This window comes from Labrus mixtus, chromosome 4 (genome assembly GCF_963584025.1).
Source record: "Labrus mixtus chromosome 4, fLabMix1.1, whole genome shotgun sequence".
In the NCBI taxonomy this organism is placed as follows: Eukaryota; Metazoa; Chordata; class Actinopteri; order Labriformes; family Labridae; genus Labrus; species Labrus mixtus.
The window spans coordinates 7,115,499-7,141,961 of record NC_083615.1 but is presented as its reverse complement, the minus strand read 5'-3'; the positions used below and the strand labels follow the sequence as shown (position 1 = coordinate 7,141,961).

General features: G+C 44.3%; 1 protein-coding gene across 2 annotated transcripts; it reads right to left on the bottom strand.

The window, feature by feature from the left end:
• Window positions 1-6,595: 6,595 nt before the first annotated feature.
• On the bottom strand, window positions 6,596-26,189 carry tle3a (TLE family member 3, transcriptional corepressor a). 2 transcript variants are annotated; one of them, XM_061035501.1, is made up of 19 exons: window positions 26,033-26,189; window positions 25,360-25,460; window positions 25,090-25,153; window positions 23,648-23,692; window positions 19,342-19,404; window positions 18,985-19,089; window positions 14,572-14,783; window positions 11,920-12,067; window positions 11,560-11,610; window positions 11,311-11,463; window positions 10,708-10,840; window positions 10,420-10,595; window positions 10,110-10,183; window positions 9,710-9,959; window positions 9,064-9,311; window positions 8,785-8,932; window positions 8,511-8,661; window positions 8,230-8,306; window positions 6,596-7,954 (listed from the first exon to the last, which is right to left on the bottom strand). In XM_061035501.1, exons 1-19 carry the CDS (start codon window positions 26,054-26,056, stop codon window positions 7,847-7,849), a joined length of 2,331 nt encoding a protein of 776 aa, XP_060891484.1. In that variant the 5' UTR covers window positions 26,057-26,189; the 3' UTR covers window positions 6,596-7,846. The 2 variants fall into 2 exon arrangements, with proteins under 2 accessions (XP_060891484.1, XP_060891485.1); XM_061035502.1 differs by having other exon boundaries at window positions 19,015-19,089.
• Window positions 26,190-26,463: the final 274 nt, after the last annotated feature.

The window sequence follows — 26,463 nt, the reverse complement described above, 5'->3', positions numbered from 1 at the left end:
GCAAGCCCACATTCCATCCCCCTCCTGCAGGGGTTTAAAAAAGCACAGATGGTCTCTCCTGACCTGCTATTCATCATTGTGTCAAAAGCTTTGTCACAATAATGCACCACAACAACAAGCTGAAGGATTTTATTTGTTTCTATTGACAAGGCCCGTTAATTTCACAGACGTCTCATTAGGCTTAAACCACCAATTAATTTCTTTTGTTCTCATTAAATGGCTAATTCTAAACATGAACCGCGCTGACAATGAGAGCTGCTCAGAGCCGGAGCCAGACAGCGCTGCTCCCGCCACGGAGCCACTGGAGCATGAAGCAGGCAGGTAGAGGGAGAAAATTGAAGAGCAGGAGGGGGTGGGGGGGGGCAGCGAAGGGGGGAGGCGGGAGAATGAGAAAGAAAGTGGTGGCGAGAGCAGGAAAGAGCGAGGGAGCAAAGGAAAGCCCTGTCAAAAGCCTCTGTTAATTTGTAGATGCCCTTAACACCAGGCAGAGATGGCAACTCATTAACTGCTTGCAGATTTTTTTTTTTTTTTCCTGTCAGGGAATCAAGTGGCCCTCAGGAGTAAAGGTTGCAATCATGTGTTGGAGGCAGCAGTCGGCACTCTGCTCTGAATAAAAATAAAATAAAAATGATGGCAGAATAAATCAAAATACAAATGGGAACAAAGGAAAAAATGAACAGCGCAGACTGGGAACCAAGGTAGTGATTTTTCTATTGAAAGTGTGCGCACAAAAGCTATCTTGTGCCTGCACTCCATTATGGAGCTGCAAGCTGTCATTATGGCCAAGGATATATGGAAGCCTCATAATATCCAGAGATTGGTAGTTTGTTAGACAGCACTGTACAATTTGCTGCAGCCTTGAAGGATCCTTGAGCCTCTCTTGACAATTTACCGAGGGAATTGCCGGAGCGTTGCCTTTTGTCTGCTGGAGACACAGGGGCAATTATCCAGCCTCCTGTAATGTTTCCCTGGCTTTAATCTCCTGGCTGAGAGCGTAAAGCAGAATGGGTAAGGTTTCAGAGTGCCTCTGGGTTCTATTAACACACAACTGCTGTTTCTGTTCAGGTCAGGCAGTCAGGCAGACTGCAATCTGACAGACAGGCCTCCCCTGGGCTTTTAGGGAGAAAACATGATTATGTCATAATATATTTTCGAAAAAGAGATCCATTTGAGAGATTGCCCCTCTGTCTTTTCAATCTAACATGGCTCTGCTTTTGTCGGGCTCAGTGGGAGCACTGGGAATGACAGATGCTTCAATGAATCAAACAGGAATAGAAATAAAGTGTTTACCAGGAAGAAGAACAAAATCACCAGAGACCGGAAGCAGGCGGGAGAAATCCATTCTTCCAAACAATTACATCAAAAACACATTATAAGTAGGGTGTCAAATGTTCCTAGGTTTACTTAAATGTATTTTTTAAAAGGTGAATACATAGTAAAAAGACTTCTCCAATATTTGCATTTCTCCAATATAAAGCACTTTTACATCCTTTAAAAGTGCTTTGTAAAAAGATCCTGTCGTGACTCATTTATCATTAATATCACCATAAGACAAGAAGAAAGTTACATTTAAGCCAAATACTGAAGCTGCATATAATCATCCATATGGTTACTGATAAGAAAGATCAAAAGAAAAACCATGTGTTGTGTGTCTTAATAAACTGCCAACTTTTTAATAAAGGGACTCATGATTTAACTCATTTTAACGCATATAATTCAATTACTTTTTATGCGCTCTCCAAATGCTTCGATTTTTATATTATAACAAAACTGCAGCAAAATCAGCAAACTCAAAACCTCCGGTTTTAGAATATTGATTGAAGAAATCAAAACATCAGAATGGATAACCTTGGGCTATGGAAAAGTATGTCTATACAATCCCACAAATATGTAGAAGACTAATCAACAAACTAACTACATTTAGCTAAAGCCCCTAAAGAATATAGCCAATAACTTTGGTTTTATATAACAGTAGTCCAGTTAAAAAACAATGTCCCACTCCAGAGGCCTTAGGTGTGTCTGCCCACTCCACAACATGATAGCAAACATATCACTCTGCAGTAGAGAATAACACTTGAGCCTCACAACAGAGTATTTGGACAGACTGAGCTCTTCAGCACAGAGATCATGGAGCCTCTTCACTACTTATACGTGTAAGAGCTTTCCAAAAAGCCAAGAGACAAGGGCGGGCAATCTTGTGATCAAAGTATACCCTTTTTTTTTTTTTTAGAGTGCAGGCTTTACCTCTACACTGATGACTATAGTACACAAGAACAACACAAAGATGAGAGCATTCGCTGTGATGAAAGTAAAAGATCCAGTGTATCCTGTCACATATAAGAAAGTTACATTATTCTGATGATAATTCAAAATATTATCTTTTCTGCAAACTAGTCAATCTACAGTGAGCACTCGTGACTTCATTTAAAGACAGAAATCCTGTCCAACTGTTGTCAGGATATATGTCATCATAAGGAAGAAATAAATGAGGGATTCTTTATTCAAATTGTTCAAAGCTTTCTTCCACTAAATGAACTTTTAATGAAATTATTCCTTCGTGTCCTTTTATCACCTTTATCTGGAAAATAAATTCCAGCACCTCTATTACACTTCAAATAATCTGTCGTGAGTTTGCCTTCAGAATCAGAACCCTGTTCCTCCACTTAAATAAAGCAGTTACCTAAACGAATTAGCTTGATTAGATTTTCTGATTTGTCATGTGTCAGCTCTTCAAAGTTGATTTGAAATGTATCGGAGCCGATGTCACATCAAATCAAATCAAACACTGACTGAAGGTTCAATGTTGGTTGCCGCAGTCTTTCCTAGTGTCTGGAGCACCTGTTGTTAGCTAGCATGTTTCATGTCAGATATCAGTGATGACAACTCTTCGCGAGGTAAAAAGGTAAATTAAATATAAATATCTGCAAAAAAAAAAGCCTCCATCAAAACCCATTCAACACCTGCGTAATACGAACATTTTGGGAATTTATAACATGGTGTTTAATCAACTCAAACTGAAATAAATCCATATGAACTATTTAGGAAATCAGCCCCCTTTTTTCAGAGCATGTGATCATGCTGTTTATTGGATTTATATATATAAAAAAAGGATATCTAAGAAGTAAACACAAATGCAGAAGAATGGGCCAAGAGGAAACTCAGCTCACTTAAGCTCAATACCACAATTTCCTCTGTAATTAGTAATGTTGCTTATGCACCTCCAGCTGTGCCTTAATCAAAGAATGTGTGTGGAAATATAATTAGCATGTTAGCATAATGCACATGATAAAGTAGTACTTGTAGTTGTCTTGATCTCAACATCAAAGAGCCTGTTGGTTCCTTCTTAGGGCATTAGTATCATACAAATGTAATTACTCTCGGTATTGAATTACTGGGTTTTACTACATACTTGAAACAAGTACAAAGGAGTATCTCAATAGTATTGGGGCCTTCCAGTGCAAAACGGCCTTTGCAAATAAAGCAGACATCAGAAGGTGGTGAACATACTCATTAAGTGGTTACGTTTTTCTATAGCTTCACAGCTCTCCATTTGCGGTGGCAAAAAGCTGCCCCGGTCCAGACAGTCCCTTGACCTCAATATCTTAAATAGCATCCAGTCCAATACTGTGCCCGTGTCCTCTCGCTAAGCCCAAAGGCTCGACAGGGTGATGTGTAACATTGGGTTCTCATGTAGAAAGTCCTGTGAACATCAGTAGTCTGAACGCAGCAGCAAAAGCAGCAGCAGCGGCGGAGGAAGGCAGTGGCAATCCAGCCTAATCCAAATGAATCCAGGTCTCCGAGGTTTGCTCATCCTGGTTGGAGGGCGATGACTGCTCTGCTCGGCTGGGGTGCTTATCTGCTGACAGTGGTTGCTGGCTGTACAGGCCTCGTGTTATCAGGGCTCAACCTGCTCAAGGATTGGAGGGCCCGTGGAACGTAAACACAGAACCTGTCCTTTGCTTATCTATCCCAGGAGAGAGTGTGTATTATGTGTGTATGTGTGCATGTATGTCAGTATGAGGGAGAGAGAGAGAGAGAGAAGCTTGTTTCCATGGCAACCTCCTCCTTTAACCCCCCCCATCCCCTACCCCTCCTCTCTCTCGAGCAGAACCCTGGTGGTCTTTGTGTAATGCGATTCCACTAGAATGCACTGTGGATTAGAGCGCCACTGCCTTTGGGCCCTAAGCAGGGCAACAGTGAAGACATTATTACCCAGATCAAATGCTGTAATCACTAGGCACTGGGGGCTTTCACATCAGTTGCAGATAAAACCCAGGACTGGCAATACTCAGGTGATTAGGGGATTATTATTCTGCATTTCAGCACGGTGCCAGTCGCTCGCTGTTGGGAAAAAAAAAAAAACAAACCTGATTCTCTGTGTGATGGATGGGGGAGGGTGGAAAACAAAATGCCAGCCAAAAGAACCAGCCAGAATTGTGGTGGACTGTGATCAATGCCTGGCAACTAACACACACGTACACACACACATGGACAAAATTCACACAGTGGTTATACGGCCATATTCTGGCATTACTGTCCCCTGTTGAATTTCTGTATGGTCTTAGAATCTTGGCTTTAACAATTGACAATTGGACTATGTGCTATGTATGTGAAGAGCTGCTGTAAAACACTTAGGGCATCCAATTTTGAGTCTGCACTGTAGCCACTCTAAACAGAACAGGGCAGCATGGGCTTTTGCATGAGAACCTGCTGAAAGCCCTCCATTGAGAGGTAGATCAGCGGAAGGCGAGACAATGACCCCCTCAGTGTCCAGCAATAGGCACTCAGAAGCTACAACCTTTCATCTGCAGATATTCCACTGTTTGATTAAGTGAGGAAGAAAATTCTACTTGAGAAAGGAGCTTAAGCTACAAATGCCCACAGGAAGTACACACTTCAGCAATGTGGGAAAAGAAAGACTATAGCCTTTAACAAATGAGCCTGTGAGAGCAGAGCATGGCGGCTGGCTCCATGCTGAAAGCATCCGGCCGCCTCTTTTAAAATCTAACAATAACATCTCTGAAGAGGCAGCCATATGAAGGGCTCACAGCTTCACGCACAGAGTCCTAGAAGAGTCTCGTTCTGGAGTGGAGGGACTGGGCCATTCACCTCATCCTGCCCAAAAGTACTCAACTAGCAAAAGACCACTCGAAGAGCTCGAGCAGTGTTTGCGTCAGCATTCTGAAGTGGGGCCACATAAAAACTCTGCCTCATTGTATCACTCTGAGACGGCTGTGTGTTTCAGTGCTGCCAACATACATTGATACAACAACCGTACAAAAAGAGCTGTTGGTCTCATTGACCACTATTTGGAAGTTCATCTCTCTAATATTAATGAAAAACCTGGTAGTTTTTGGGCACTATCTGGACACATTCGAAGCCATTTACTAATGAACATCCATTTACTGTCAAGTCTGGAAGTTAGCGTGAACCAAACCTAGAACCAGACCAAAGGGCAACAGAAGTTAGCGTTGCCCTCAGTAGCAGTGAAGTTCTCCATGAACCCATACATGGTTAGAATTTGAGCCAACAAGCAGCCATCACATCAACACATTTTATAACTCACCCATTTTGGTTTAATAAATGATACGAGTTTGCATAACGATGGGCGTGACGGATCTGACTTCAAGCAACAGCGTTGTAGCGGTTGGTCATGAGGCTTAAGGCCCGCCTCAGCTCCTGCTCTTTGCCTGTCATTAGGTTGACCAAAAGCTTGAGTCAGCATTGTAACCGCGTTGGACAGGCTTCCAAAACAGCCCTTCAGAAACCAGTGGGTGACATCACTCATGCTTCATCCACTATTGTTTACAGTCTATGGTTCAACCCTGTCCCATTGTAGCACAAAATCCAATATGCATTTATAAATCTAAATCAGCTTTACTTATAGCAAGCAAATGATTGACATTTAACCAAAGTGTAAACATTTTGTTTTGCTGTGTTAATCATGATTGACACTACTGTATTTAAAGTCAGTGTAAAGCTACAGGCTACAGTCACCATCTAGCACACTTAGCTTAGCATAATGTAGAGGAGGAAGCTGCTTGGCAACTTTTTATGAATATGTAAAGCTTACAGATCAACACATTATACCTCAATGTTTAATCAGGACACAGATGGCCTGTGTGCATCAAATGCATTGAAGAACCTGAAATTAACTTCCTATATTTGCAGTTATGGATCCATTATTTTAAAAGGTAATGCTAACTTCCAAGTTTGCCTTTAAAAAAAAAAAAAAAACAGCCCTGCTGGATTCTACTTCTTGGCCAGGAGTCGTCACTTCCTGTGGGCTAGTAATCACAATTTGTTGCTAGGTAACCCCTAAATTACTGAACCAGGATGTTGATAGGAGATATTGTTACTTTGAAACATGGCAAGGCTTAAAGCAATTTCCCCGTTTTCCATCTTTCTGCAAACCTAAGCTCACTGGCTGCTGAATGTAGCTTCATATTTACTGAACATGAGTCACAGGATTTGTGTCAATCTTCTCATCTAACTCTTGGCAGGGAAGTGAATGAGCTTATATTTAAATACCAAATAATTCCTTTAAAACCTGCGACAGTAGCAAGGCCCAAGCACAGTAGGAATTCAGTCAAGATTTTTTAAATATAAAAACAGTTTATTGATTTATCAACAACTGCCAACTGTACAATCCTCAGGGATGATGAATCGTGTATGCTACACAGGCTAACGTGTGCTTATGCAGAGACCATTCCTGTCGATGAGAAGATCGTTGTTGAATATTAGGAAATATTTATGAAAGCAAACTGAGCATACCGGAAATGGTGATGGCTTTTTTTTGCCACCTTTATGAGTAACCATGTAAATCTTGCACATCAGTCACAGAGTCAAACCAGAGAGGAAATAATTAACTCCTGGACTGATGACTAAACTTTGCCGAGTGTAGTTGAGAGAACAGGTTGAATGCAGGTCACAGCTGCTTATTCAGAAAAATCCTTTAGTCCTCCTGTTGAAAGTTTTCAGTTTAACGGTCACTGAAAGCAGCCAGTGTCCTGTGTGATAGGTCTTTTTTCAGAGATGAATATCTACTGAACAGGTCCAGAGGATAGAAATGGGTTGAAAACATGATTTTCTCCTGCCGCCTGTCCGGGAAAAAAAGTCAGGTCCTTTCCAGAATTCTCCACTGTTTAAATCCATCTGATGAACGTCTGTGTTCCTGTGTTCTGTGTTACAGCAAATAGCGAAGAAAAAATGCTGTTGTCAGTAAAAAAAAAAAAAAAAAATCCAAATTAGATTTCCAAAAAGGTCATTCTGGACACCGACACAGAGGGGGAGGAAAAACTGAAATAGAATATCCTTTTACAAAGTCCTAATCTAATTTCCATCCCCAGAGGGGACATAAAATCATGGGGAAAACAAGAAAGAACCATCACAAGCGTAACTGGACACCAAAATATAAATCTATAAAAGGCCTTTTATTACTCCATTATGTACACTTTTCACAGGACCTCCGAGGAGAAGCTCCAGAGCGAAGCGCTGCTTCTAGTTGTGTCATGGAACTTTATCTCCACATTAAAAAGGACGAATAAAAAAGAAATATCCAACAAACAGAAAAACAGCAAGACATTATTTTCTTCTTAGTGCCTCAGGGAACTGCACTTGCTGTACAAGTGTTAGTTGTATGAGTGAGGAAGGGCAGAGCCATAAGATTACAGCATCCAGGGCCACAACGTCACCAACATCTCGCTCAGTCTGGCACTGCCAAACTTCCTGCCCATCCACCCCGGGGCAGCAGGCAACATCCATGCTGTCTGTGTGAGGGAAGGTAGATGGAGGAAGTGTCTACTGTTCCTGAGCACGAGCATGCTCTGATCCAAAGCATTCTGTTCTAATAGATCACTTCATATACGGTGGCCTTCTTGTCACCCGAGCCTGTCACAATATACTTGTCGTCCGTCGAGATGTCGCAGCTCAAGACAGAAGACGATTCCTTGGACTGAGAAAGATAAAAACATATTAGTCTTGGGGGCAGTTAACATTTTCAACCATCTTTGATGTAAAGAGGAGAGAATTCGCTGACCAACGGTTAAGATTAGATTACAATGACATCAAGTTGTTGCCTGACGCTGCTCAGAAAGACTTCTTTGTCAGGTCAATAATTCAGGTTCAGTTTTCACTGATAGGAGAGTACTGTCAGACAGCGGTCACTGTGCCCTTCCAACTGTGCATAACTTTGTGCGGCCTACAGACAGAGTGTATTGATCTGCATACCTGGAATATGCTGGCGCCATAAGGCGTCCTCCATGCATTCAACAGATTGTCCTTCCCCGTGCTCACAAACCATTTCCCTGTGAAGAGAAGCCGCAGAACAGTCAGCCTCTCGTGGACTTCAATACTACATATTAAGAATCTTTCATTTATTTAACCCTGAAAGCAAAATAGTTATTAAGACTTTAAAAAAAAAAAACGTTTATATTGATTACACGTTAAGAAACAGGAAAGCGCTGTGGTTAGGTATAGTGAGACATTTCTGATTAAGTATGTTTTCATACCACAATAAGCAAACTTGAGGGAGAGGACACAGCTCTCATGCAGGTGGAGCTGATACTTGTCAGGCTTTGAGTGGTGGAGCACTTCCACATTACTGCTTTCCATGCCCACAGCGAGCCATTCTCCAGTTGGACAGTAGCCTAAAGAGAAGATCTAGAAAAGGGACAAAGCAGTGTTTACCGACAGTCCCGGAACTTAAAAGGGAATACTCCCTCTTCAGCGAATCTGTGGATCAGCGTGTATTTGAGCAATGTGTTGCGAGTTAGAGGATCGTACCTGTGAAGTGAAGTCATGCTGTTGCAGCTGCCGACCTTCCCTCAGATCCCAGGAGCGAACAGTGTTGTCAAGACCGCCTGTCCACAGCTTAGTGCCATCATGGGATATATCAATACAGCTAGCACCATCCGTGTGACCCTGGAACTGCCTACAATCAAAGTCAGAAGTCAAACAAATATTATTGACTTATTCTTTCAGAATGACTCACACAACCACAATTCTGTCAAGAAGCCAAAGCCCACACAAGAGTGAATAAGAGTTTTTTTTTTTCCACCCTACCTAACGAGAGTCTGGTTGTGCAAGTCCCAAACGGCAATGTTTCCATCGCTGCAGCAGGAGAAGCAGACTTTGGCGTCAGGGCTGATGGCCAAGGCGTAGCATGCAGGGGCAGAGGAGGTGAGCTCGGCCTTGATGCGGGGTGTCGGAGAGGCCAAATCCCAGATCGTCAATGTGCTGGCCTCGCCTCCAACAATCAATGTGCGGCCATCAGGCAGCAGCTTACAGGAGCGGATGTAGTTATCCCTGTTCTGTTGCAGAGAGGAGAACGCAGATCAATACATGTTTAAGGCAGCAGAGCTAGAGAGAGTTAAGGAAAGAGGATGAAAACCCTTCTGTCATAATAAAACCACACTTTGGATTCTGCCAGTCCTTCACTGATTGAATAAGATTTCAAGCTTTACATAATGTTCATCATAAGCTTTATGACTATTTTCTCATTTTTAATGTAAAAACTGACCCAAGCATTGGCTCCATTTGTGTACCATTGAATTAGCTGTAATATTGTCAGTGAGATGCATGTTCCTTGTATTTAACAGAGGATTATCAGATATTTATTGGAAAACAGTTCCATGTCCCTTAAAGAAAAACAAAAACAAAGAACTGGCTAAAGAAAAATTCCTAACAGATGAAATGTAGCGGCTCTCACCAGACAGTCCAGTTGGGACACTGGGCTCTTGCTGCCCGGTTGGCTAATGTCCCAGATCTTGACACAACCTTTGCCACCAGTGTAGACATGACGCGTCGGGTTGCTAATGGTAACGGCGCAGACGACCTCGCCGTGGCTCAGCGTGTTGATCTGACGGGCGTGGCGTGGGATACCAGGGCCAATCAGGGCGTCGGGGGGGAAGGGAACAGGCTGCATCTGCCCGTCTGCACTGACGTGAAAGGAATAAGCCCTGATGGGGGGGAAAAAAGGCACGTGTAACTGTTAAATATCTTTAAAATGCTTTTACATTCTCAACATATGTCAAAGCACTTTGTAAACCTTTTGTTTTTTAAAGTGCTATACAAATTAAGTTATTATAATTAAATGGTGAGAGGCTTACGGTTTGCCACCAGAAATGGATGTGAGGCTGGCTGGAAGGCCGGGTGCTCTCATGTGGGTGTGAGGATCAAACCCCTAAAAAGTGAGGAGATGGAAACCTTTAAAAAAAATGATCATTTCATGACCTCTGATGGCAGTCACTGGAGGTCTAAATTTTCACTGGGACACTTTAACAGACAGATATGAGAGGGGTATTGATCTCTTCAACAAACTTGGTAAAAAGGTTGATTAGTGTATTGTTAAATGTCAGATAACTTTAAACTCAGTTAGTTGATGGAGAGCTAAATAAAAAGGGCAGGATGGAGCGTTACCATTGGGGAGCGTCCATAGGCTGCAGCTGCTGCGACACTCATCTGAGGGGAGATGTGCAGACCAGCATACACACCAGGACTAGTCAGGCCTCCGTTCATTTCATGATGACCCATCATGGCAAAAGGGGTCGGGTAGGAGCCTGCGATGGACAGAGGGGTGCGCAAAGCCGGGGCTGCTACAGTGGGAGACAGAAGGGGGACGTTGGTATGTGATTATAACAGTGCATAAGAAGAAGGATGGAAAAACGATTATCTCAGTTGTTAGAGAGGGAAAAGGCTGGTACCAACCAAGAGCCTCCATGCCTGGTGGTTTGCCCAGGATGGGTCTGAGCCCGGGAGTGGAGCTCGTGCCAGGGGTGGGGGCATCATTGCGAGGTGTGGGGGTGGTGGACTTGAGGCCAGGCGTGGAGGATTTGTCATTCTGTCGAGGGAACGAGAGAGCAAGCACAATCACAATCCGGGAAAGCAGGCACTGTGCAGACTGACAATTTGAGAGCAAACTGAACTTAATCCAATCTAATTCTGACAACCCTCATAGTCCTGCAGAGCCATAAACTGCTATTTATTCTAAAACCTATTATGACCACAATGGAGATGGGGCTGTTTTTATCCCCTTACTGCTTTGGCTTTAATCTTTTAGTGAGGCAGAGGGAGAAAAATCCTGGAATAGTTAAATACATTGAGCTATTAACAGAGAAGACCTGACTGATCCTGATGCGGGACAATATTATCCCTGACGTTTAGTCATGCACTTAGAGCACCAACAGCCATTCCTAATCCACTGCAGAAAACGTCCCAGATTTATTTGCACATATCCCTGTGCTCTCTCTCTCTGCAATTCTCATTTAAACCCCCTCTGTCCTAGTTTGTTGCAAACTCTCGGTGTCTTACATGACTGAGCTCCTTGGTTTTGGAGGATGGAGTGCTTCCAGAGGATGCCACTGATGCCGGGCTATTGGGCGTGTCCTTCTTTGGCGGCCGAGGCTTGTCTATGCCATTTTCAGGCGGCGAGTGTACGGGGCTAGCGCGCGGAGTGGCAGGATCCTGGAGAAATGCAGAAAGATTCAACGCTCACGTAAAAAGCTTCGTCTTAGCTCAACATCAACACGCCATTTTACTAGAAGCTGCTGCTCTGCTCACCTCATTAGACACGTCCACCACCAGGTCATCACTTTTCTCTCCATCACTGTCCTGTAGAGATAATTGGCAAATAAGACACCTTCACAAAGACTTTTTTCCTTTTCTTTAAAAAAAACCAAAAAACATATAAAATACATCTGAAACCACGTATTACTTAAAACATTTTGGAATATAAAATGGTGGTTTTCAACTTTTAGACGGAGCCACGATAGCAGTTTTCCCAAGTTAACCAAATCCTGGTTGTAGCTAAACATTCAATTGGCACAAAGGAGTGCTATCTACTTTCTTATCTTATTTCTTAGCAAGAAAAGTGATGAAGCATATTTTATTAAACACCAAACATTTCCTTTGCAGACTTACATATCTGCTCATGCTGTCTTTCTCCTCCACTTTGCGTTTTTTAGAGTCCAAACTGTAGTCAGAGGAGCTGCGGTGCTTCTCACTGGCTGTGCGTAAGCTTTCCGATGGGGATATGGAGTTATTCTGCAAAGAGAAAAATCCAAAAACACTTTTCTCATCATTTTGTCTCCAATCGTACAACAACAACGAAAAAAAAAAAAAAAAAACACTGAGTCATTCATCAGTTACAAATTCACAGAGAACACACTGAGCCAATCCAAATACTAAAAGCGCCTCATTCACGTCATGGATGCAGCACACTCTTAAAATGCAGCTGCAGGCCCACTCCAAGCAGTACCCTGACACCAGCCAAGCCCGATCTCACACACAGGCCTGTGCCTGGCCAAACAACAGAATGGGCCATTATCTGAACTGAAAGGATGAGGGCTTGTTTTCTGTGCTGGGCTCCCTCCTCCTCATAACTGGACAACAAACAGCCTCACAGGGACATGAGCAGTGTGTTGTGGCTGAACAGAGGGCCTTTTCTCCAGAGTCTGTCAGGCTAAGCGCAAGAGAAAGAGATAGAGAGAGAGAGAGAGCAGGAGGAGGAGAGACACAGAAAGAAAGGGGGGGGGGAGAGAGAGGAGGAGGAGAGACACAGAAAGAAAGAGAGAGAAAAAGAAAGAGAGAGAGAGAGAGAGAGCAGGAGGAGGAGAGACACAGAAAGAAAGAGAGAGAGAGCAGGAGGAGGAGAGACACAGGAAGAAAGAGAGAGAGAGAGAGGAGGAGGAGAGACACAGAAAGAAAGGGGGAGAGAGAGAGAGAGAGGAGGAGGAGAGACACAGAAAGAAAGAGAGAGAAAAAGAAAGAGACAGAGAGAGAGAGAGCAGGAGGAGGAGAGACACAGAAAGAAAGAGAGAGAGAGCAGGAGGAGGAGAGACACAGGAAGAAAGAGAGAGAGAGAGAGGAGGAGGAGAGACACAGAAAGAAAGGGGGAGAGAGAGAGAGAGAGGAGGAGGAGAGACACAGAAAGAGAGCGAGAGGAGGAGGAGAGACACAGAAAGAGAGAGAGAGAGGAGGAGGAGGAGAGACACAGAAAGAGAGAAAGAGAGAGAGGAGGAGGAGAGACACAGAAAGAGAGAGAGACAGAGAGAGGAGGAGGAGAGACACAGAAAGAAAGAGAGAGAGTGAGAGAGAGAGAGAGACTGTATTTGTAGGCATCGGGCATTGATTGCCGCAGTGCAAAGTGTTCGGGCACCATGTCAACTCAGGCTTTGAGCTCTGATAAAGAAAGAGAATCTATATCCTGCCAGTGGGCACCAGCAGCGTGGGACTGACTGGTGCTTCTTCATGGAGCACGCCTGCCCACACAAGCTGGGACAGCTCACTCCAAACACCAACAGAATGGGAGGAACTAGGCAGGTGTCCAGCTTCTTTCACAGTAGCTTGCCATCAGCCTATAAACTGCCAAGTCCCTCTGATTCGCTCCGTCCCTTCCTCTGAAGACCAAAGCAACGACATGGACTAAATCGGTGGCAGCCCAAGGAAGCGAACAATGGCCGATGGACTCGCAGTCTGGGCAAAGGGCCACTGTCTGCATAATGGCTGACCTTTAAAGAGATGCTTAGCGTGACTCATTAACCAAAGTCACCACTCTGCTATCAGATGACCTGGGACAAGAGCACAGAAACAAAACAGTCCTGCTAATCGCCCCAGGAGTTCCATTTCTTCAGACATGACTGCACCCATTCAGCCGGCAGAAACACAATCTCACAGGCCCATCACAAGCCATCAGAGATCGCAGCCATTCAAATGAAATGCTTTAGCAGCTTCAGCCAGACAGGGTGGAGAGAAAGAGAAACAAAACAATTCTCCATTTGTGTTCATAAATATTCATCACATGCCAAGGAGGAGAACGAGTGAGCTGGTAAACAAGGGAGACAGTAGAAGGGATCAAATAAATCCTTTAAGAAGGGGAAGTCCAGGTCTTTCTTTAATTGTGATGAAATTACAAGGCTTCTAATCTCTCCAGCATGATACCAGTCATTTCCCTTCTGGATTAAAAGCACAGGACTTATATTCCAAACCTCATTTCCAATTAATCATTTTATTGAAGGCAGATTACAACAGTGCATGAAATCAGCAGTGGCATGCTGTTAGCAGGATTTTTTTTCCCCCCCACCTGACTTTTGCAGTCGAGACGATAATGATTCATTAAACCAACAAACATTGCAACGAAAACAGCTGTGGGTTGGGACACTCACCGTGCTCTCTGTGTCCCAGACGTCACAATGGCGGTCAAGGTGATGATGAAACCAAGTGGTGCAAAAGGGAAAAAAACAAGTCAGTTAGCGTATCATAACAGATGCTTCTGGCTGAACGTGTGAGAATCAACTGCAGGGCACAGGGCCCCTTTTATCGCCGAGTGTTGGAGCTGTTGAATAGCTTATGCAGTCATAGGCTGGGAATGTACCAGCTCATTACCCAGACAGAATGTGAACAGACAGGATGAGCTCCTCACCTAAGGGCCCTACCATTCTGCTTTAGAGAGTGACAAGCATGCTGCACTAAATTGGTTTTTCCCTGTTTTACCTCCACGCAATAATGTTAAATTAATACATGTGTCAGTTCTTCTAAATAAACCTGCTAAGCAGCGATATGCCCGAGCTCAACTCCTCACCTCTGTGTTCCAGATCGTGGTGGTTCTTCTCGTCCTTCACTGGGAGGTGTGCTTGACTGCCCAGGGCCCCTAGCGCCAGCAGACCTGATCCAGAGCCGGTCACAGGGGGGATGCCGGGCGGCTGCAGGCCTGAGGGATGAGGTGGGAGCTGGATCGGAGGGCCGTGAGCAGAGTGGGAGAGGTGCTGCGCCTGGAGCTGTTGCTGCTGCAAGTAGACGAGGAGAAAGACAGACAGACACCGAGTGGGTCATAGAGATAGGGCAAGGAGAAACCACACACTAAACATGACGCTGATCAGTTAAACCCTGGATGATATTAGCACATCGACACATCTATTACTGTCAGGATCAGACAGCAATTTCCCCGTCCGTGCTATTTCTAAATCATGGCCCAAGTGGCATAAGCCCTACATCTTTGCTGAGGAGGAAAGAAGTTATGACTAACGATCAGCTGCTCAACTTGTCTAATGCAGAACACGGAGGGCCTGCAGGCATTCACTCACACAGAGTTACAGCTGCATGATTAGCTTAAAAAAAAAAAAAATATGAAACAGCAGAGCAAAGTTTGACACACACCACAGATGGACAGGAAATCATTTCTCATCAGGTAAACTAGCACATTTCATACTGCAGGACTACAGCACTGCTGCCATAGGCGAGTTAAGCAATCCTCTTAAGGATCATGAAGCTGAGCAGGAATCTGTGAGCCTGTGGGCTAAACAACTACCTGCTTTTTAAACTCTTCAAAAACACCACCAGTGTCTATTTACTATTCATGTTCCTGGATTAACAGAACATGAATCATTTGCACACCCAAACTTTAAGAGACCGATGTAACACTAAGTGCCCGAAGTTGGCACTCCTTCCCTCTCACTCTGAGTATTTCAGTGTGTGTACGTGTGTGTATGCACGTCTGGAAGACTGCTGCGGGAGCCAGGACCAGGGGTCCCATGCTGGCACTCAGTCAACCCTCCAATATTCACCATCAATATTTGAGAGGCACAGGGAAATGGATGGGAGTTAAAAGGCACTCAGCATTGAAGTAAGCAGTTTAAAGCAAGGTTAAATAATACTTAGCTGAGACACCAATAAAAACATCAGCAATTTATTACCCGTCTACGAGCCAGCTGAATAATTCAGCTGCTGTTACAGCATGCATCTCCTTTCTTTTAAAAGGCCCACTTCAATCAGAGAACAACTACGGCCACTTTGTAACGACTGGGTAGTTGGTACGACGCATAGAACAATGAGGGGAGCCAGACTAACATGGAAAACATACATTAACTCAGTAGGAACATGCTTTAAATGTCTTCATCTCCTTTTTTTTTTAAACAGATTCATCAACTGGCAGATATTTTTTTTAAATATGTCCTTAGAAATCACACCTGGAGGGACTTTTTAATTGCCTTTGCCGTCTGATGTATATCTGCCCTGAAGGTAGAGAATATGGGATCGGAAAAATCTAAGGTTTTTAACTTGCAACCTTTTCCTTAGCTCTATAGGACAGATGTCAATCCAATTACAAAATGTTACCAGGACACACAGGGACAGAGCGGGAGAGAGAGTGCGAGTGTGTTATAGTATCGTGTCCATGAGGGAAATTAAGGAGCCAGTTCATTGGCAGGGGAGAGCCATCCTTGCTCATTGTGTTTAATGAGGCACTGATGGGTAATATGCATGGTTGATCAGCGAGAGCCCTCATTAGAGGGCCATAAATGAAGACAATAATAAATAAAGAAAGGAGCCTGGCCTATTTCCTCTAATTTAATATTCTAAGATAAAGACCCACTCTTTGCCCCCTTTTTTTTTTTTTTTTTAAGAGTGTACGTACTTAAAAAAAAACAAAAACACAAAAAGGCAAATCAAGCAAATGTATTATAGTGGTCTCTAGTGTACTTAGTACACCAACTACTATATTGAAAAGCATAGCACTTGAAAAGGAAAAGTGTACAAGCCCTTCAAGCCCAGATGTGTGCACACACTAAGTGCATTAGAAAAAATTGAACAAAAGGCACTGCGTCCGCTGTGCTCTCTCAATCATCTTATGTTCTAAATGACTGTGTTACAAAAGCCCCGTTTCCACCAAGCAGTCCGGTTCAGTTCGGTACGGAACCCATTTATTGGCGTTTCCACCGTCAAAAGTTGGGAATGGTACCAAAATAAGGGAGCCGTACCGTCCTCCTTTTTTGGAAGCCTTCTGTTTGGGTGCCATGGGTACCAATCCCACCCTAAAGGGTCCCTTGTTTACCGTGCCCCTGTTCTACTTGAACATTTAACTTCATTGACAGGGGGCTACACTGTGTTGGGCTGCTATGAAGTCACACTCTAAGATAGCTGAAGCGGCTATCTCTATCTGGCTTACACTCGGCTTACCAAATAAGGGTTTGGTTGGCTGTGGAAACGCAAGCCAGTTCTGGGTTTACCGTACCAAACTGTGCTGAACCAAACCGGACTGCTCAAAGAAAACTCTCTCACTCACTGGGACAAAGGTGGCGTTATCTGAACTACATCTTGGCTGACTTCAATATTTTTGTGCTTTATCTATTCAAACAGGAAGCACCACCTGTCAGGTTCATCTCCACGCAAGCAGATGCCCTAGATGCATCCTATTAATGGCCCTCTGCCCCATCAATAAGGCATGCAGCTGGCTCCAGGATACTGCCTGTCTGCCTGGCACGCTCTTTCACCCCACCTTGCTTTACAATATGCATGAGGATTTTGGCATGCCTACTGAGCTTCTCCTCGATGAATAACTAATGGACAGGCATTCGTAAAACATAGAGTAGCTACATTTCCACCTCCTCTGACATGACCACCCAGAGAGTGACTTTGGTGGAGACCTAACAGTCTCTTAAAACAGGCTGATACCAAAAAGAGAGCATAATACAAAAGTCATGAATGGCTTGTCCAATATTTTTTAAATAACTCCTCTTCACCAGACTTGCATTTTTTATTGTTTCTAGACCCAGGTATAAATTAATCTGCATTACAAAGTCCCCCTTACATGCACACACAGAACCCCTCATTTTTCATCACCACGACGATACAAATTTGGCCTTGATTGTCAAATGTGCTCAATGAAATAAAGGTGGGTACATTTGTTACTGAACCCAGGGATACATGTGGGAAAAATAAATACATGTCTCCATTCAAGGAAATATATTAAACACAAAACATGGACCTAACAACAAAGTATGGCCCATGTGAAGAGCCCTCTGAAAGTTAACATTCAAACTTATATTTACGAATGCTGCTACTCTTTGGCTCCAGTTATCATAAGACCGGTTGGGACTCAACTTCGTAGGCTTTAGTTTCTTCCCACTAAAACTGTCCATCATAACGCTTCTTACTTTTAACAGAGAGCAACACTGCAAAGACGAGAGCTAGAAATGTGAAGGCACCACAAGAATCAAATATTGTATCGTGAAAACAACATGTACCTGAAGCAGCAACACATGAAACCAGCTTCGCTTAAAGGACGACCGCGGCTTGCATCCGCTTTGATGAAAGATTAATACAGCAGCTGTTCCAGTCAACATATGGGGAAAACTACTCTCCATCCATTTGTAAGACACCTACTCAGACAAATTCTGTTCAATTATCCTGGAACAAAAGGTCACCAAGGGGCCATTAATTGAATTCCAATAAAGTCAGCCATTAGGTCCTTGCTCTTAGGCATGCTAAAGGCTCTGCAAGATTCAACTGTAGAAATAAGATCACTGATAGCCTCAGTGTTGCACCGAGGGTGACACCCCATCAGTTCAGCTTTAAGAGGGCAATATGACCACAGCTGATAAATGAGCGGGTGGTGTTTTGAAGCAGGGATGAACACCATATACCAAAGCGCAGTGCTGTGGTGGTGAGCAAAGAGAAGTGTGCTGCAGAGCTCTGATAGCCGTCTGCTGTCCGCGCTGTATCGGTTAGCTCGCAGCACGGCTAGGCTGCGTTCTGCTCACCCTCAGCCTTTTAATTCCCACAGCTATCCGGGTCAGCGTGAGGGATGAGGCTCCTCGTTAAAACCTTTGCCAATTAAAGCAATACAGGCTGCAAAGGGGATCTCAAGAGCTCTCAAGCTTACATTTATAAACACACAACAAGGCAGTGAAGATGCCAAAGAGACCAAAGCCGGAGCAAAAGACCAGCTCTCTGGAGCCGTGTTTGCTGCGCATATAGTTTGAATGTAGCGGTGGAGAATAAAGTGCTATATGTGAGGAAATATTTACGAGTCAAGAAGATGCTAATTAAACTTTATAGGTGGTGTATTACATTGTAATCAATTAACAGTTCAGACTAGTTGGTGCAAGACTAAGACTTGGAAAAGCATGATTTCTAACTAGTGATCATCGTATGTGCAGGTTAGTCGCTAATCAAGGTCAAAATAAAGGAATAAAAAGGGGGTATACACACGGTGAGAGGCAGATTGGGAAGTCCACGTACCCCGATGATAGCATTCAGCTCGGTCATAGTAACCTGCTTAGCCCTCTCCACTGCCTGAGCAACCTGCTGCTGGTGCTGTGGGGAGACATTTACAGACAATGAGTGAGGCATGCCAACATCTATCACACATCAGTTCTCATTGAATTGAATTTCACATCTTTTTTGTCCCCCCCCCCCGACCACTGCTTCAAACTTTTAAAGAGAGGGCCAAAAAAAAAAATGACTCAAAATTGCTTAACCTGACATGTGACTTTAAGCAGTGTCTTTAATTCAGGAAATAGGTGGCTTTTATGAATAGTGACAATGTTCGCTACATTCAAAACTTACCTCTTGAGACAGGAATGGCATAATTTGAGCTAAAATTGCGTTGAGCCGTTTGGCAATCTCGGTCTGCAAAACAAAAGAGAAGCAAAATGAGACGATAAAGTACGAAACAAACAGTGACTTCAGCTAACCCCGCCTTTAATGTTTACACCGATTAAGTCAATTACTGCGGCAATCAGAACTGCTTGACTCAACATCCTCTAAACAGCGTGATATTGACATTTGAAATATTTAAAACATTAGGAGAGCCCAGGGGGATGGAGCACAGCTGTGCTGAGAGTGCACTCCATGCTAAACGGATATGAGCAGGCAGAGTGCTGCTGTGCTGAGAGGATCCTCTCTAACTCTAACCCTCCTTCCCCTCATCTGCAACAGCGCTGTCCTGCAGTTAACCTCGGCGCTAAACCACACAACCACACCCCAGGAAGTGAGGTCCGCAAACCAGACTGCACTGTTTACTTACATGCGACAGTGCAGGCGGTTTACATTAAGCGTTAGAAATGCAGAGTGAGCAAAGTTTACAAACCATAATGACCTCAAGAGCACCTTTAAATCTGTGATCGATACCATTAGAAGACAGCTTCCAGCATGCAGTGTGTTGGAGCTTTGCCTTCCCAAGACCAAAGCCTTGTCCATTTTCTAACTGCACTAAGCTGTCTAACCCTCCGCCCTCCCAACCTCACATCCATCCGCACAGCTCTGCCTCCATTCTTCCGCTTGTCTACCGACTGCCATGGCAACGGCTACAACCCATATCTCGCTAGGATCATTATGCAAATGGCACCTCTGCTTGACCGTAACAGGGTTTTAAAATCATATTACGTGCTTAGAGGCAGGTCATTAAATTGAATTTTCAGCCTGTCGATCACATGAACGTAGCAAATGAATCATGGGTAAAAAAAAAAAAAAAGGAGCAACGGGAAAAAGGTGTGTGTGTGCGCTCCCTCCCCCTATAAAAACACAGCACAGCCGGCTTGTTCTGCCTCCTTCTTCTTCTTCTTCTTCTTCTTCTTCTTCCAGGGGTGGGAGATGAGACCCTCAGGTTGAACGTCTGCGCTGGGAGCAGAAAAATAACAGTGCCAAAGCTCCATCATCTACGGAATTTATGAGCTGCAGTTCAACCCAAGGCCACTGCGGAACACAAACACATCACAGGGATTTTCTCCGATTTTTCATTTGGAGCAGCACACACAATGTACTTTGCAGACCGCCAGCTTATTTATTACACATGGCAGAAATGCCAGGCAGTTTTGGCAGCCAGATGTATTACCTCTGAGCAGAGCCAGAGAGATTGGAGAGTAATGTCCAACAGAACAAGACCTGCTGACCCAAGCTGCAACGTGGACAGCCACTTACCCGAACGAGCCAGCAGGACAAACAACAAGCCCAAGATGAAATATCACATGGAACAAAGTAAAGCCCGAGGATCAGAGGCAATAACGTGAAACAAATATATGGCAACGTGTATAATACAAAGTACAATAGTCCAGGAGATACTGCTTATAATAACTTGATTACCGTCTGCAGACACTGAACTCCAATCCCCTCTCACACACTATAAATGTGACCTACAACCAATAAAGCACTAGAGGGTTAGATAAAGGTTTTATGGGCATTAGTATTAATACAATGTAGTAAGTGCTCTAGCAAGAGCTCAAGAACGCCCTTAGAAATGGTTGAAAAGCTACAGAGCCTGTATAATCCATGTTTGTAGAGATAAGCCATGTCAATAGCAGTCGAACATTTGACAGGATTTGTGAAAAGGCCTTGAGCGCACAGTCCACTCCTCTGTAGCTTAGTGTCATGGTGACAGCTGGCTGAGAGAGGTCAGGAGGTGGCTGATCCGCTGTGCCCTAAACAACTGGCAGCCTCTACACTCTCACCACACAACATGCAAATGCACGGAAAAGGCATCAACTCGGCTTGCCAGTGCTGTCAAAATAGATACAGTGCAGTGCTAGCAGGATTCTTCCCCCCCCCCCCCCCCCCCCCCCCCCCCCCCTCCCCGGTTCTGCCAGCAGATAAAAATGGGGCTGTTGTCACTTTAAGTAGATGACAGCTCGGCCCTCGAGAGGCCAGCTTTGCGCTGCTGCTACACAATTACAGGTACTCGGACCTGTGTAGCACCACTTTAAGAGCACTCTCAGGCTGGCTTGTCAATGGCGTGCGGAAAGGTATTCACTCGCCTGTTGCTATCAGCATTGGGAAAAATGGAGTCGAGACACTGATGAGTATTAAATACAGAGAGAGAAACCACTAGCAGTGTTGGTCACATGATCTGTCTAAATAACACTTGACTTGTCAGATTTAGAGGGCCTCCAATTTGTCCAAGATGGTAGCGTTGCCTATTTCCAGATTTTCTAGTGTATGAAAATTAGACTAGCACTTCACTTGAGGATCATCAAAACTAGAAAATGAGGCAGTTTTTTTTTTTTTACTATTCTGAGATGTTTCGCAAAACCTGAGAGTCCTCGTTAATGTGAGGAAAGTCCAAGAATACATTTCTAATTGACATTTTAAATCGTCTGTATTGATCCCAGCAAGGCCAAAAGTCTGCCAAAATCAACGCATGAGTCACGGCTGTAATTAACTTTGTGAGCCGCAGCAGTCAGGTGACTTCCAGAGTCTATGTGATCTTAAAACAATAAACTCTCCAGGACAGAAAAAAAAGAAGAACATCAAAGCCTTCTTCATTATAAAATACTAGCTTTCTGGTTTTGTAAATGGACCTGAAACCCAGGAGTCAACAAGCAGTAATCATTACCCTCTAGTCCAGTCCGACATGACAGAATGGTGATGTGGGAGCACTGATGGCTTGGAGAGCCACAGTTTCTTTAACCACACGTCACTGCACACCTCTTTAAAAATGAACACTGCAATCTACTGGCTGACAAAGTTTTCTTTGGCTCCGTGTATGACAGATTGCTCGCTACTTAGCAAGTGCCTTTCACAGCCATAGTTTCGTCTTGTGTTAAGACTATACGTAACACCCGCATGATATTGAAGACAAGCTCTGGATGATAGTAATTAATGGCTGACATCAAACAGTAGAAATTAGCTTTTTTTTTTTTTTTAAATCTACAAACAATGACAGAGGGATCAGATGAAATGCTGTCATGCCCGTCAGAGCTGTTCCAGTGTGTGCATTCTGAAATCTGAATTATTCTCCTGCACAGTAATGAAAAAGGCACAGTTACAGGAATGGATCACCTAACCGTGGAATGAATCTTATGGCAGGGAAAATAATATGCCTATGTGCATCCAATAATCCATCCCAACCCTGCCTGTTAACCACTACCTCCCCCACCACACACCCCCTCTTCTCCTCCTACTCTTCCACCAGAGCTGTAAGCTGGGGAGCTGCTTGGACGGGGCCCACACTGTTTGCTCACAAACACGCCGTTCAGCAGGTTAGGGCCCCACTGATGAATTATTCAGGCACTTCCATCAGCTCTGTTGAGGTTCCTGATAAAAGTCAGGCGCTAAAATGGATCAGTCGATTAACCTGTTTACACAGAGCCGAGCTGTCGACCCCCACCCGCCCCCCCAGCTCTATTCTCCTACGTGTCTCTCTGGCTCCCATCCCCCCTCCTCCTCTTTCTTCTGGTTGGCGATAAGTGCCTGACAGAAGCTATCAGAGCAGCTCGAGCCCTGACAGACATGTGGCAGTGTGACACACTACCCTGGTCGCTGATGGATCACCCCACCGCACCAATCCGCCACGCTGCCATTATCATCATTAACCAAGCCGAGCTGTGGTAGGAGAGGGGACAGCCCAACTGGTTCAAGAGCAGCATGCATGGGAATCTCCGGGTTACTCATTCATACAATCTTTATCTCAATCTCAATCATCAGTGTAATTGATCTGTGGAGCAATGGCAGATAGGATCTTTTTGATGAAGATAAATGCACAATCAGTGACCAAAGGACATTTGCCCCGGTCCTGTGATTACTATTCATCTTAAGAAGAAATACTGACCCATCAGCAATCCTCTCCCTTTAATCATTAAGTCAAAGGCTGAGCCTGCCAAAGTCTACTTTTAATCTTATCACAAGGCTGAGACTAATCCATGGCTTACACCAGTGGTAAATTTAACACACACAAAAAAAAGAGTCACAGCAATTTGTGCATGCGGCGGTACAAGTTCGCAGTTGTTCTGCCTTGTTTGTGTGCAGTAGATCCGTGTGTTTACAGCCTATTAGCGCCGCTCAGTACACAGTCTATGAGCAGCTCCCCCTGGGTCTCACATCCCCTGACACTGTGAGAAACCACTGAGCTGCAAAATATGATGAACATGACGGCACCTACCTGTTTGTGCATCTCTATGTTCAGCCCGTAGGACATCTCGTAATACTGAAAGAGGAAGGCAAAACAGTTTGTTGTGTTAATGAACAAAAAAGAAGAAGAAGTCGGATGAACAAGCAAGCTGTGCTAACATTTACTGTATGTATGCAGTAACTCTCATAGACGTGCCTTTGGTTTTTATTTCTACACGCATAATAATGTGGTCAATGCAACTGACATAGGCTACTTCAAATCATTTGTTTTTTTTCTGGTTACATCACTGATTACATCATCCAATGGTTTTGACCATTTTGAAGCGTGATAAACTAAGAAAAGACAAAAAGGAGTTCATTGAGCAGCTGACAGCGAATAGCCAATAAATCGATATTTGGTTGTTTATAGAGCGGGCCAAGAGAAGAAGGGGTTAGATTTATTGATCGCCACCTTCATCCCTCAGATCTCCAGGATGTCTGTTTACTTAGCGTAACGCAATTGCTCAACACTCTTGATATATCAGGCCAGCTCGGTCTGTCTGGTCTGAAATGTAATCCGTGGAGCCCACAAGTGGCAGCCAGGGCAGAAATGGCTTTCCAGTCAGCCTGTATTTGATGAGGCCAATGCATTATTCAGTCCATTAGCTTCTTCGAAAATTACTCTCAAACAAGAGAGCCATTCTGTCTGAGATCAGAGCCCCACAGCCGGAACGTAACCCGACACCCAGTGCTGGCTGTGGGATACTTCCCTACATGTTTACCTAACCTCCTCCCGTCCGGCTGACATGTTGTTTTCCTGTGAGAAGAATGTTAAACTGAAGCTCGCATGTATTGGTTTAAGTCAACCCCCGGTGTGTTTACCTGGGACAACAGAGGCCTGACCGCAGAGGAAACCTTCCGATTGCGTCATGTCTCAGCTAAATCCCTGCGTCATACTATAGCACACCTGCTTTTCAACAGTTAGACTGAAAAACTAAAAATAACCAAAAATAATTTGGGTTCAAACAGAAACTAACAGTGCACAGTAATACTGCAGCATGTGCTCCACGGCCTCCATTTTGTTTGCTGTGGTGCATTTCCCACGGACTGACTACTCCTGCCCTCCACCATCAGCTCACAGCTAATTTATGGCCATGCGTATGTGTGAGCGCGGAGTCTCCTAGGAGAATAATCAGATCAGCACGCACAGAGGGCAACGCTGCGGTCGACCCTTTGAGATCAGGGGCGCGCTATAATGGAGCCTCAGCCCACAACCGCCCACTGCCCGCCCGTCAGGAGGAGCTCGCAGTAACAACCGGCTACATCAAACCCCCCCTCCCCGGGGGGGCTTTCACAGGCCTGTACCTGACACTCAACCCGCCCTAACCACCACACAGGTGATCACAATAGCCCGTCTCACTCCACCCCAACTACATCTTCAACAAGCCTCGCAATTTGGAACCATAATTGCTCCCTATTGTAACATAATCTTACCATGACATAGTGGCGCTGCATCTCCGTCTTCTCATTGGCCAGTTTGTCGTACTCCACCTTTAGACTAAAATAGAGGACAAGGTGTCAATTTCAGGCATCTCCATTTCTTCCATACCTCACTAACACTTAACCAATTGGCAGCAGTGTCGCTTTGCTTTCCAGCAAGAGTCAACAACCAAATATTAGCCTAAACCATTACATTTTTTAAAAAAAAGGAGGAGGAAGTGTGGATGACTCGCCGCCACGCGTTGGTGTGTTTGTGATAATTACCTGTGATACTGGGCTTGCAGGAACTGAAATTCATCTTTAATCCTGTCACAAGATTCTGCTACAGTGAATTTGAAGCCAGGCTGGCCAGGCTGATGAGGAGCCTGAAAGAAGGTTGTAAAAAAAAAAAAAAAAAATTCACATCAGTCCAGTCACAGAGAGAAAAAAAAAAAAAACTTTATTCATCATTTTTCTTGCATTGTGTGTCCCATGGTGCTGAAGGGAGCTGAATAGTTCTCACATTACTGACTACTTTCAGGATAATATCTCCTCTGCACTGGTGAGTAAGACATTACCACAGCAAAAGAGGTGGCTCTGCTTCACACCTCCAGAAAGCTAATAACACAACTTGAATAGGCTTTCACACCGAAAATGAAAATGTCATTTCAGATGTGAACTGCTGTCCTACTCAGCCCAGTCATATGTTAGTGTACGGCTGAGTGAATATCTCCAGGCATGCAAACCATCTGCATCCATTTACCACTAAGTGCAGAGTCTGTGTAGCATAAATGTAGGCTATCGTAATATTGAAATTCGATGAGCTACATGAAGAGTGGAAAACGCTTTTTTTTGTGTGTGTGGCAGACTTCAGAGAGAAACGGCACAGTCAGGATCCATGTCAACACTGTCAGATAAATATGTAAGCTGTTGTAAGTGTAGAGGAAGCGCTTCTTACCGGATGCCGGCCTTGTGGATACATCTTGTAATGTATCCTTTGTTTATGTCTCCAGTGTGCAGGTCCTTTGGCAAAATGGTTGAAATGTGCTCACAGCCACTCCAGTCTCAGCAGACAGGGGGGTGAGGGTAAGGGGTGGGGGGGGGGGGGGGGGGAGAGGATGAGGAGGAGGGGGGGGGGGTGGGGGTCGTGAAAATCCTGTGTTGGAAAATGACGCGTTTTAATCTGGCTAAAGGCGAGAAGAAAAAAAAACACAACAATTGCGTGCGCCTTATTTGCAGGGTTTTCCTAGAGCGCACGGCAAGTTCACTATGTTGCATGTATCTGGAGTCAAACAGCAGCACAAGTCCAGCGCTTCTGTCTTTTTGATGACCTTATTCGGTCAGTGGTCAAGCGATACACTGAAACAAAAAATCTCCTTTTTTTTTTTT

What these genes read in the sequence shown, in the direction of transcription:
- tle3a (XM_061035501.1), bottom strand. Translation starts at nt 26,056, where the DNA reads ATGTATCCACAAGGCCGGCATCCG. An exon ending in AAGACAGCATGAGCAGATAT is followed by an intron (nt 11,611 to 11,919) that starts GTAAGTCTGCAA and finishes TTATCTCTACAG; the next exon opens with GACAGTGATGGAGAGAAAAG. An exon ending in TGGTGGACGTGTCTAATGAG is followed by an intron (nt 11,464 to 11,559) that starts GTGAGCAGAGCA and finishes GCATTTCTCCAG; the next exon opens with GATCCTGCCACTCCGCGCGC.